This window comes from Manis javanica, chromosome 2 (genome assembly GCF_040802235.1).
Source record: "Manis javanica isolate MJ-LG chromosome 2, MJ_LKY, whole genome shotgun sequence".
NCBI classification, from domain to species: domain Eukaryota; kingdom Metazoa; phylum Chordata; class Mammalia; order Pholidota; family Manidae; genus Manis; species Manis javanica.
The window spans coordinates 18749987-18763253 of record NC_133157.1 but is presented as its reverse complement, the minus strand read 5'-3'; the positions used below and the strand labels follow the sequence as shown (position 1 = coordinate 18763253).

The window sequence follows — 13267 nt, the reverse complement described above, 5'->3', positions numbered from 1 at the left end:
ATTTATCAAGGTGGGAACATAGATGTGATACATCATTATGGTAAAAGAAGCGGGCTCCATAACTATATTCAGAATGGCAGTTTTTTTTGTTATTGAAGTATCATTGATATACAATCTTCTACTGGTTTCAAGTATACAACAGTGGTTCAACAGTTACCCACATTATTAAATCCTCACCCCCACTAGGGCAGTCAACACAGGAAGATGTTACAGAATCATCGGCGCTATTCTCCATGCTGTACTGCCATCCCTGTGACCGATTTATATTATGATTCGGAATTTTTGTACCCCTTTATCCCCCTCGCCCTCCCCACCACCCATCCCAATCCTCCCCCATGGTAACCACCAGTCACTTTCCAGTGTCTATGAGCCTACTGCTATTTTGTTCACAGAATGGCAGTTTTGTAGAAAATACAGCACAAATTTACATACAAAGGCACATGGGACTGGAAAGACAGGCATCAAATTATCACTGGTGATATTCTAGGTGGAGGGGATTATCAGTGACTTTTGTTTTGTTCCTTTGTGTTTTTCTGGGGTTTCTAAGTTTTCTAAGACGAACCCGTATCTCTTGAGTCATTAAAACACACACACACACACTTTATTTTAAAAAGCCCAGGCAGACCGCTCTACTCCTCATGTTTCCTACGAACCAAACCAAACAAAATGACCCTTCATTTGCCCAGTCTGTGATGGGGATAATGACCACCAGCCTTTCACCCAAGGCCCAGGAGCCCCTGTTCTCATCCTGTCCACATGGCAGACAGCAGAGACAGATTCAGAGACTCAGGCATTTAATGAGATGTTTTTATAAGTTACGGGCTTTTCCTAATGGCGGGTGAGTTGAGGTCACAGTTATCTATTTAGGGGATTTCCACAGACAATGTATAAAATAAAATGCTGACAAAGGTCACGGCACAGCAAGAGAGAGGGGAAAGAAAAGGAAAAAAAAGGCTAGAACAAGGCTGCTGTCTCTGTACATAAAGTCTAGTGCATAAAATGCGCAGAGGAATTTCCCGGGAAAGGGTGAGGCAGCCTTGGCCTGGGTTGTCTGGGTCCTCCTGGGTTTTCTCATCATTTTGCAGCCATTTCCATAAGGAAATACATCGGGGAAGAAATATACACTTACTAAACCCTGGCTCAGGCCAGCCCAGTGCGGGGCTGTACAGGCAGGCATCTTGGTTAGAGGCAGCCGAAAGCAGGAGCAACAAGCATACGCATTGAAGGCAGGAAGACCTGGGCTCAAATCTAAGTCCTGCCACCACCTCCACCTGCATGCCAGGAGCTGGTCACTTCCTCTCTGAAATGCTCAGACCCGTTTCTCCAGGGACTGTGGTCAAGAGTCACTGGAGGGACTCACAAGAAGCCCTGGCAGAGTTTCTGGCAGCACATGGAAGACCCTTCATGGAGACCCTATTTATTAGTGTCCTCTTATAAACTTGTAAGCATCTCATGTGTAATGTGTTTTATACTTGGCAGAGTGTCATTCTATAGAAAAATAGACCCAAAAAGAGTGGTTTGAACTTAATAGGTAATCATTAAATGTTCAGATTAGCAAATGTGCCCAGTGCTATAGAGCCATCACATCCTCATTTTAGAGATGAAGAAATTGAACAGAGAAGTGAAGTAACTTGCCTGCCATTTGACTACTATTCATACCACAACTGTATTGAAGGGGAATCTGAGAATCAGAGAGGTTACGAACCTTGCTCAAGGCCTCACAGGTATAAAGTCCAGAGCCAGGCTTTGAATCCACAGCACTGTCTCCAGAGCCCGGGCTCAAGCATCATGGGATGTCACCTCTCTCTGGTGCTGGGATGATGGACATACTCTCTCAAGTCAACAAATCCTGGGCTTACATCTGCCACTTCCATCTTTGTGACAACAGACAAGTGACCCACTTTGGAATTTTGCAAAATGAAGCACTAAAAGTGGTAACCTACCTCGCAACTGCTAGGGCCGTCGAGAGATTTGAGTTTATGCATAGAAAGGACTGAGAACACTGTCTGGCTCATTGTAAGCCCTCAATTCAAAAGTTCTCACCGTCCACAGAGCAATACAAGATGTCGCTAGGAAATGTCTCATCTGGGCCATGACAGAAGTGAAGCAGGTCGCTACGCCAAGGTTGCAGAGGGAAGAGAAGACTCCCTGCAGATGGGGCAGCTGTGGTGGGCGGGCAGGTCTGCGCGAGGACCCACCGGGGCTGTGGGTGTCAACAGGTGGAGGGAAATACAGCCCTGTTTCAGAGGAGGCATACTGCTTGCCTGGCCAGGTGTGGGGTGCACTTGGGGAACAGCTAGAGAAAAGAACTGTCTTCAGGTAAAATGGGATTCGATCATGGGCTGCTTGAATGTCAGGTTGAGGAGCTCGGCTCTGCCCTACAAGCTCCCAGCTCCAGTGCAAGACACTGGGCAGGGCATGAAATTTGATCAGATACAAATCAAAAACTTTGCCCCATCTCTGGGATGCTAAATGGATTGGTGGGCAGAGGAGCAATATGGGAGTCAGACAGAGAGCCTTGCGGCAGCTACTGTTTGGCAGAGGCAATGACAGAGATGGGTAAGTGTGGTCTGAGATGTGCCGGGAGAGGTCAGGCCTGTAGGGTCTAACCTGGCCAGGGCTGGTGCAATCCCCAATGGGCAGACTGTAGAGAAGAGATGCAGGTCAAGGCTACTAATCTGGGAAATTTGCTCCTAATACTGGATAAATAAAGGTGCTCCTAATACTGGAGAAGAGCTAAAAATACAAATAAAAACTAAAGACACTAAAGGTGGCACAGATTCTGTGCAGAGACAGCCTGGTGAGAAGATGGGTGAAGTTATGTTTGGGGAAAGAGAGGAAGGAACTTAAGGGTAATCTGAACATCTTGACCTTCACAGTAGACTTAAAATCCCAAGATTGGAAGGACTCTTGCAGGAAAGAGAGGATTCGTAAGAGTTGGGGAAAACCAAGGAAAGGTTTCGGCCCTGAAGGACAAAGAGGAGGGAAGCAGGACAGAGAAGAAGGAAAGGATAGAGGTCAATTTGGTCCAGAAACACCTCAGGACACCACACCCTCCATCTGGGACCAGGGGGATGGAAATGGCAGAAGGAAAACCCTCCCCAGGGACTTGTGAGTGAAGCTTCCCTACCTAGACAGGTGGGTAATTTCTGAAAGCTGGACTACTTTTCTTCTGTTTTCTTAATCAGAAACCTCTTAATGAAACATAGCACATGATTTCAGTTGTGGTTCAAATAAATTACAGTTTTTTTAAGTGTGAATTCCCATGTTGTCAAATCACCCCTTCCACCTGCATTAATTGCTTTAATGAGTTCTGGAAACAGCCACCTTCTCTCCCTCCTCATCAGGGCCCCTGGGGAGCCCATCAGGGAAGGATGCTGGGGAACAGGGTTGGGGACGCAGCTGATGAGGAACAATGCTGTCACACAATGGCCTCTGGGCTGTGCAACTGTCTTGCCACTCCACATTTTTAAGGGAGGTTGGGACACACAATTCCACCCAACCCCTGAGCTTTATTACTGCTGTAAAATAAAAATGCAGATGCCAAATCCAGATAGGAGCAATTACATTTTTAAAGAAACTCCATCTATGTGGGAATATTGACTGTATTTAGTAAATAAGTCCGCAATTCAAACAGCTACAATGGATCGCAAGGGCCCAAGACCCAGTATTTTCTTCCAAACACTTTTTAATTTAAATCAAGCAGGCACAGCAGCAGACTTTCCAAGCCAAGAGAATGGGTTGGTAACATCTTTCTTTACAATGCTCGCAGTGGGACCTCCATGGCCATACTTTTCAAACTTTTGATGTGCCATGGCAATGACCTGCTTGTGAGGACCATGAGCCAGGTTCAAGGGTGAGGGAGTCTGAGTCACAAAGAAGCACAGGGAGCTGCTCAAGGTCACAGCCAAGGAACACAGTCCGATGAACCCAGATCCATCTCCAAAAGCCGTCTCTAAACTCATGGGTACCGACCTCTCTTCCACTTTCCAATATGTCAGTTGACCTTGCATACCTGGACTCAGGCTCCAAACTAATAAGGATGGGACAGGGTGGGTCCGCCTCTCGGGTCATGTCTTTCTTTATGTGGATAAGTATGTATGTGTGTGGGTGGGGTTGGGGGCGGTGAAGAGAGATCCTAAAAGAAAGCAGTGATTCCCAAACCTCAAAGTGGTTAAGACTTGCTTCGGGGAGCTTGTTAATTCTCAGGGCAGCTACGTTTGTGAATCACTGCTTCTAAGGCCCCATAGATGGCTATTTGGAAACACCCTTTTTTGATGTCACGTTACTGTGTTCTTCCCTGTAGCCTACAGCTTTAGACTCTGGTAAAGACATCTTGTGACTTGTTTATGGATTGATATAGTTGCTTTTCATTCAAAGTTAAGAGGATGCTGATATTATGAAAACTCAGGTAGAGAGGAAAAATAACTATGAAACTGGCTGCCAGCTGAAGCAAAAAGAGCCAATTTAGCAGAAGGAACACAAATTCTCAAAGGGGGAAGGAGGCAAAGAGGCTGAACTAGAAAATAAGAAAAAAATAAACTTATTTATACATTCCAGGTACAGAATAAAGCAGCTTTTAAACATATGTGCAATTAGCAGGAATTTCACCTTCACCTGAAATGTTCGTGCTTCTGGAAACCTAAAGAGTGTTGTTCTTTTAAACAAAAGCCAGAAGAGCTATCTCACCCAAAATTGGTTCATTGATTGCTTCAGAATGCACAGATGATTCTATTTTGGATCACAGACATGGTCAGGCTGTGGAAATAACCCACTTCTGGGAATGTGGTTTTAAAATTAAGAGCAAAGTGACAAATGAAATAACAGCAGGGGTTTCGAAGGGTGGAGCTGGGCTGCAGAGGATGGGAAAAGCTCTTGCCCACCCAGGCACAGACCACATTTGCTAAAAGGCCTTTCACCAAAATAGTAGGAGCAGGTTTCCTATTTACCAAATGTTTTCACATCTATTAAGTCATTTGATTACATAGCAGTCTCAGAAAGGATGCAGGTGGGAGACGGTTATGTCCATTTCACAGTTCCAAAGACTGGGGTTCAGAGATGTCATGTGGTCTGCTCACAGACATACAGCAAGCTTTGTAGTAAAGCATACATCAAAGCCTTTAAGCATTTTTCTATCCAGCACCCACTACGCTGCCACACACAGACTTTCTTCAGATACCACATTCAGGCACCAAGGAGTCCTGACCTCACCAGCACTGCACTGGGAGCCAGATCGTTCCACTCATTTGGCAAACATATCTATTTATTTATTCACTGCCAAAGTACCTACTATATGCCGGGCACTGTGGAGGTACTGGGGTATGGGAGTGAGCAACGCAGACCAAATCTTGGTCTTCAAGGAGCTTACTTACAGTGGGGAAGGCAGACGAGAAAGAGTGAAATGTCCTCCCAGTAGTGACAAGCATGCTGAAGGCGAGAAAGCAGTGTAAGGGGATGAAATCCTGCTTTGGAGAGGGTAGCAGGGATGTGGACACATGCGGATGTCATGGCACTTCTTGGTGACTGCTGGCTGTGGGTGGATCCATGTTCCACCTCCGCGGCTCCCCAAGGGCAGGGGTCGTGTACGCGTCTGCTCATCTCTGACTTCCAAGTACCAGTCACAGGCCTGGGTGTGGGAAGTGCTGCTCAGAGCACAAATGGACAAACGGACTGATGAGAAAGGGCTGGGCTAAAATATGCCACTTACCCTCTAGGGTGGGAACAGACCCCCACGTACTAAAATGAAGTTTTAGGTGGTTCTTAAAAGGCCCCCAAATGGCAGGCACAAAATGTGATGTCTGATTGCCTTCTAGGAGGGGACCTGGCATTGTCTTCCAGACTCTGGCTATATAATGCTAGACTGGGTTCCAGGCAGGAAGGGAAGACAGAGGGCCACTTAGTTCCAAATCCCAATGGTGACCAAGCTAGTCAATTTCACCTCCCTGAGTATGACCCTCCAGGACTCCCTGTCTCCCCTGGAAGGGAGATAGCATCTGGCACATAGTAGGCACTCACTAAAGTCAGTCTCCTCTGTTCCCAGTAGTGCTCTAGTAAAGCAAAGTTCAAACACAAGTGCAGTGGCCCCATGGTGCTGCCTCCTGCAGCTGATGCCAGGAGTGCATGGGAAACAAATGGTCTAATTACTTCTCTTTGCACACTTTTCCACCTGCCACGCTGTAAAAGTAAAATGGAAATACCTGCAGCATAGGAATTTTTAAAAAGCAGCCCCCACCCTGGGGCACAATTAGAAGTCTGTGTGAGCTCAGTGTTAACATCAGATTCTTGCTTGGGGGTTTAAAAAAAAATAGAAAGGAAAAGAAAAGATTTGTATTCCAGCCTCCAGCCACTAAATGCCATTCTTTCTAATCAGATTCTCTGGTCCTTGCTTGGTCCTTAGTCTGGAGTCCCTGAGCAGTGGAAACCAAATGCTGCCCTTCCAGGTCAGAAAAGAACCTGGCTGGCTTTGGAGGAGATGCATATGTGCTGTGAGCATGAGCAGACAGGCATGTGAGGGGCCGTGTGCACTTGACAGGTGCGTACAGACTGTGTGCCGTGTGGCTGGAGGCAGGCAGAGGTGGGAAGCAACGACATATACAAAATCCAATTAGTTGTGGGGGGTTAAAGGATCACACTTATCTTTGCAGTTCCATTAAAATGATGAATCCATGGCAGGTAATAAACAACACTGGGTTTGTCAGAAGAGGGGCATGACAGAAAAACAAGCAGCTGGCGCTCGGGTGATTCTACATGTTTTTCACGTCCAGCTTCAAGTCAGGAGGCAGGCATCTTCTACCGTAAAAGTATCAGTTCTTAAAAAATAAAGGCATTCTCTTTTACCCCACAAAATGCATCTTTGATTTGAACAGGAAATAGCCAGTTGAAAGACGATTTTGTCCTACATGAGCACCATAATTTTCTAAAACCTTGAGTGTCAGCTTGAGCCAAAGAAATACACAGAATTAAAGAAATGGACCCTCTTAATGTACTGCATTACACTCAGGACCCAGCAACCAAACATCTGTTCAATAAAGGTTTTATTAATAGTGAAATTTCAACATTCACTGCTGGCAGGACCCACTGGACCCAGAGAGAGTGCGGGGCCAGAGAAGAGTGTGTGCATACCCACAAACACATTACCCATGGTTTCCAAATTGGAACACAGGAATGACACCAGTGGGGGAAGCTGCGTTTCAGATACAAAGTTGGAAGTGGTAATAATGTGTAATGGCTTCAGCTAACCATGCACAATGGGAAAATGACAAATGTGTCATTTGGAACATGCCAGACCAAATAAAATGACTTACATTAATACAGACAGATTCTTCCCAAGTTATTAAGCAAAGGAAGGGAGGGTATGACTCTAATTATATGAAAGGACCAGCCACTGTTTTGAACTTCTGGAATGTTTCAAATTCTAATATGCCCCTTGGAGGTACTCAGGGGGATGCTGAGACTATAATGAAGCCATTTAATTTTGATGGAGATGAAACACACACACATCCCAGCTGCACCTGGATACCCCGCGTTCTGCTATCCACAATTAGGAACTCAGAAAGCAGGCAAGTAAGTGAATTCGATTTTGAGTGCTCCCACGGCAGGGCTGGGTGGGCCACAATCCTATCGTCATTTTCTCATTTACTCTGGAACAAATGGCACTGGGGTTGGTGCTCTTGGGCCGAGGGAGAGCAGTCATGTTCTCACTGGTACAGTGTGTAACCCATCAATTTCCTGATTTAGTAGGAAGCAACACAAGGCTGCCAGATTCTCATCTCCCAGTCCTTGGCCAACTTTCTTTACTCTGCCTTAAATGAAAGCAATTCCAAAAGAACAAGAAAACACCAGATTAGACATTCTAAATGCCTTCTGTGTAGCACACACTGAACAAATCACAGATGGTCTGAGCCGGAAGGGACCATGAGCAGCCCCTGGCCGGCGCACCCCACAACACAGACAGGGGAAGTGACTGGCCCAAGGTCATACCACACAAGTGTGCAGCAGAGCTCAATGTGGCATCCCTGGTCTGTGGACTCCTTGGCCAATTTATCAAACATTTTTGGCTGAGAACTTTTGAAAAGTCTGTGTTTTTTAAATTATTAGTCTGGCTCCTGTTCATTCAAGACAGATTTTCCCAAAATCAAACATTTCAACCTAATTGCAAATAGTAAATGGCTTGCCTTATCTGGACCTGTCACTGCTGATTTAGCAAATAGGCTTCAAGAGAGGGATGGGAGCCCTGCTGGAAAGAGGATAAAATCCTCACTCAACAGCTCGAAATAACAATGGATACTTGACTGTCAGAGAAAAATGGAAAAAACTTTGTATGTTCAATCTCTCCTATTCACCGGAAGGAGGTGACCCTCTCTGATTCATAAACTCTTTTGGGTGACTTGATTGCTTATATTTAATTTTCTTTTTATCACACTCACACACACACGTGCGCACACACAATCTCTGCTTTGGGAAGCTCAGAGGACCTTTTCCCTCTCTTTCTACCTACGGAAGAAAGATAAACATCTTAAGATTGAAAATGCATCTCCTCAATAGCCAAAACATGGCTAAGTGTCTAAGAGGTAAATGGAGAAAGTAAATGTGGCATACATATGCAAGTGCAAAAAATGGAGTATTACTCAGGCATAAAAAAAGAAAAAGAAAATCCTGCCATTTGTGACAACATGGATGAACCTGGAGGACATTATACTAAGTGAAATAAGCCAGCCACAGAAAGACAAATATTGTATGATCTCACTTAAATGTGTAATTTTAAAAAGTGGAGCACCCTAGAGCAGAGAGCAGAATGGTAGCTGCCAGGGATTGGGGTAGGGAAAATGGGGAGAAGTCAGTCAAACTATAGAAACTTTCACTTATAACTATGTGAGGTGATGGATATGTCAATTAGCTTGATTATGGGAATCATTTGTATAGGTGTCAAATCACGATGTATAGGTATATCAAATCTTTACATTGTACACCTTAAATATGTACAATTTTTATTTGTCAGGTGTACTTCAATAAAGCTGGGGGAGGAAGCAAAAAATAAATAAATAAAATTGAAGAAGAATAAAAAAATGAAAATGTCTTCTACTAATGCAATGTAGTATCCTGTTACAGAAAAAGGACAGAAGCAGAACTGGTGACATTTGCATAAAGCCTGACATTTAGTTAACAGGAAGGTACCTTTACCATAAAACCCCTGATGTGGTGCCCTACAGTGCTGTAGCTTATAAAGCGGGGCTGGGAATGGAGACATCCTGGGTAATGGCAGTTCGTACCTTGTAGCGAAGCTGGGGCCTCTTACAGCCTTCTGGCTTTCAGAACTACCCTTAATTTTGTGGAAATGTGTCAACAGCTCCAGGTTTCTTCTAAACTGTCCCTGAAACCACCTGCCCAACGTGCAGCCCTAAGGCACTCGCCCAGGCCAGGGATGAGGTTCCGCCTCCTCTGTTTTAAGTTCCACCCATGGAAAGTCTGTCCCTCTCTCTGCCTGAAGTTAAGGTGACACAAAGTCACACTCATTTTGCCTGTTGCTTCTGAAGGGTCCAAAGGGGTGCATTCCAAGCAGGTTATGGGTCTCATGTTCGCCAAAAGAGGGGCACCCCTGAGGCAGGAGCTCATTTTGTCTTGGCTGATGCACCCTTGGTAGGACAAGTGAGGGGGACAAAGCAGGCTGCTCAGCTCCCACAAGCTCCCACATGTCTGAGGGCAGTTCTGCTCCTATCAACCTCTCCCTCTGGCCAGCCTTAGTTCTGGGGCTTCAAAAACCATGCCATGGAGAGTTCGGGTGTTACTTTGGAAGCAAAAACAATAAGCAAGTTAAGGCCTGGGGGTGCTCTGAGTCACAGAGTAACAGCACCTGGGTGTAGTTCAGGCAGGTTCAGACAGAAGATGCAGAGCATCCTCGACAAAATGAAACAGCCAAGCAGCCTGCCGTATGGCATGGCTGAGTCTGGGGTGCAAACTGAAGGGAGAGTCCGTGTTTTTAATGCCCAGGTTACCTGAAGCCTTTCCAGAGTCTATCACCTTGTGATGATAAAGTTACCCAAGTCTTTTTAAATGGCCACTGAATTGAATCTATGCTTATAAATGACCATTTGGATCAAGTATCTTTCGAGTATAAATTCATCATCAGGGAACTCCAGACCTTTAGGGCCAAAGGCTAATGGACTATTTCTTTATAAATATATGGAATGTCTGATGAAGGGAAAAGACTGATGTAGGGGGAGGAGCAGAGAGGAGAATGGAAAACCTATACTAAGCTTTATACAATACACTCCTCCCCTCATCACCCTCTTCCCCCCCCAGGCCCCAACAATATAAACCATTAGCCTTTTCCCAGAAGCAGCAGTTCCCAAAATTAGGGACCTCCCTGAGGGGCAGACAGGTGGGGAAGCCAATGAAAAAGCCAAGGTCAGTGATGAGACAGTCATATTCCAGGTGGACATTCAGGAAGTGGGTTCAAGACGCACCTGGCCACGGGTCACTGAACAACACACTGGAAGTAGCCTCAGACCTCTGCTGCCTAAGCAGTTCCCAGCAGCCAGCAGGCCCCCAGCTGGAGCTCAAAACACCTGCACTGAGAACGACCAGGGGCAGAGGCAAGGGACAGGGTGGCCAGAGGGAGGGTCACAGGCCAGCCCAAATCCCTATGGAGGAGCAGAGTGTATAACGATTCCTTTCCCCTGAAAGTCTTCACTGCACACAAAGCTGAGGTATATGTGTGAACACCTGCCAACGATTCTTGAATGCACACGTAGTAGACCAAACACTATCCATCTCATACTTTCCAACAGGGGAAATGGGGAGCTTTCCAACAGCCTTGGGTATGAGATTAGCAAACAAGCACACTGCTTAAAAGAGCAGGATTAAATTCCTAGGAGCGTGTGTGTTGTCTTAAGGTTATTTTTCTTTGTTCACAGACACAAAAAGGGCAAATACTCTCATGGGGTTGAGGGGTTTATGTTTGACATTCAGGCAGGTGCCTCATTTCCAACAAGGTTAGAGCCACTTATCTGGTCCAATTGCCCCATTTTCCAAGTGGAGAACGAGAGGTTCCGAGAGGGCAAGTGACTTGTCCCAGGACACACAGCCTGGCCCATTAACAGCAGTCAGACCAGAACTCTGTGTATAACCAGACAACCTCCTTGGGCCACACTGTGCAGCTAACAAAACTTTCTGTCAGGGGCAAAAGCCTACAATATAGTGAGAATAACAATGGAAGTGGAGGCCACCTACTAATATGATAACCATACGCCACACAGAGACCTAATCTCCTTTACTGCTCGGAGGAATCCACAGCCTTTTTCACACTTTGTCATCATACATTTGCCCAAGTATTTGATGATGTCTGTCTCCCACACATAAGCCTTTATGCCCCAGGCGGTCAGGGTCCGTGTCTGTTTTGCCCATCATTTTCTCTCTAATGCTTGCCTGGCATCTATTTGCTCAAAAAGCTAAAAGAAATTTTTTTTGGAAAAATGGGGCCCAGACAGGTCAGGTGATTTGCATAGGGGCACACAGCACGGAGCTACTGCCACCATGAGGAGCTGGGCCACTCTGCCCACTTGTCCCCAAACCAGAGCCCTACCTTGACCGCCTCAGCGTGGGTCACCCGGGCCAAGGATTTGTCGTTGACACGCAGAATCTGGTCCCCGACACGCAGCCCTTCCTTCTCAGCCAGAGAGCCTGGCTCCACCAGCGACACATAGATGCCCACGCCATGCTCCGAGCCCCCGCGGATGCTGAAGCCTAAGCCCTCATGGGCCTTGGCTCGCCGCAGGCTCACCAGGCGCACCTCCCCTGGCCCTGCGCCGTCGGGGCCACCCCAGGTGGGTTGCCTGTAGGGGGCGGTGGCGGGCAGGTAGAGGCCCTCGGCGGTGTACTGGTCGAAAAGCAGCTGGTCGGAGCGCGGGATGACCAGACGCAGCATGGGCAGCAGGCGCCGCTTGACCGGGCTGTCCAGCAGGACGCGCAGGGTGCGCACCAGGTCAAAGACGTTGCGGCGCGCGTGGTAAGCGTTCAGGCAGTGAGTGAACTGCTCCCGCTCCGACTCGCTCAGCAGCGCCGTCAGCGCCTGGTGCAGCTGGCGCACGTTGGCAGACACCAGCCGCAGCCCCGCGCCCCCGCCGCCGCCCGTCCCGGCCGCGGAGCCCAGCGAGCCGGTAGAGGACGAGCTCACCGACAGGCCGTCCAGCTGCGCGTTCATCTCCCCGCCGAGGCCCGGGCGGACTCGGGGCGCGAGGCGGGGCAGCGGCTGTACGCGCCCGCACTGGCGCGACAGCTGGATCCCGGGAAGCTCGGAGATCGCCGCTGGAGACCGGGTTGGGGTGGGGGGTGGGGGAGGCGCAGAGACAGGGCGGGATCCAGGGATAAGAGGAGACGGCGGCTGGACTCTGGGTTTGAGGGGAGCGGAAACAGTGGCTGAATCCTAGGGGGATAGCGGAGACCGCCGCTAGAGTCCCAGGCGCGCGAAGACGGAGGGGGTCTCGAAACTGGAGTCCTCCGGGCGCAGAGACGGGCAACGTGGAGACGGCGGCGGGGTCGCGGGAGACAAGGAGTTGGCGGCTGGAGCCTGGAGGTCGCGGAGATTGCGGCTGCAGTCCAGGGGGACGCGGAGAGAGCAGCTACATTCTGGAGGGCACAGAGACGACGGTGGCAGAGGCGGGGGCAAAGCTGACCGCCCCGTCACACCATGCCCGGGGCGCCCCCAGCCGGGCCGCCCGTTCCTCTCGGGCTGGGGGGCCCCACAGTCAAAAGTTAAGGTGGAGGGAGCTCTAGTCTCAGAGACCCCCGAATTGCAGCCAGTGGAGGCGCGCCAGTGTCCGGCAGGGGTTGCAGGACATGTCCGGGGCAGCCCTGGGATACAGCAGTCCGGGGGCCCCCGCGGCCCTACGCCGCCCAGGCGCAGATCTAGCCGCGCGGTCGCGAGCCGGGACTTTGCGAACTGTTGAGCTGCCCGGGGCAGATCTTCCAGCGAGTTCCGACGCCGTCGGCGTCGCCAGTCCAGACTTGGCCCCGCCCCCGCCCCCCCTCCGCCCCTCCCCCCACGAGCTCTTCAGGAAATGACGTCCCGCCTAGCGCCTGGCGGTTGCCTGGAGACGGGATGAAACAGTCCAGCCCAGGGGTGAAAGTGGGGGTAGGGGTGAGAGGGAACCCCACCTCACTTCTCCAGCCAGGAGTTGGTTCAGGGTGCTCAAAAACTGTTCTCTTCCGCCATCGAAAAGTGTGTATCAGGATCGCTTTAAGGCAGCAATTAGCCAGTTAGCTAATTCAC

The 13267-nt window shown here is 48.6% G+C and overlaps 1 protein-coding gene across 8 annotated transcripts in view; it reads right to left on the bottom strand.

Annotated features, from left to right (window-relative positions):
* Positions 1-13020, bottom strand: part of WHRN (whirlin) — an 83968-nt gene extending 70948 nt beyond the window's left edge. For 3 of the 8 annotated variants that reach the window (XM_037027443.2, XM_037027445.2, XM_073225683.1), the window contains exon 1: positions 11582-13018. In XM_037027443.2, the coding sequence (XP_036883338.2) occupies positions 11582-12199 (618 nt within the window). In that variant the 5' untranslated portion in view covers positions 12200-13018. Of the gene's footprint in view, positions 1-11581 lie in introns of all 8 variants that reach the window. The other 5 variants (XM_037027444.2, XM_037027446.2, XM_037027447.2 and 2 more) reach the window with 3 other exon arrangements.
* Between the last annotated feature and the right edge of the window lie 247 nt (positions 13021-13267).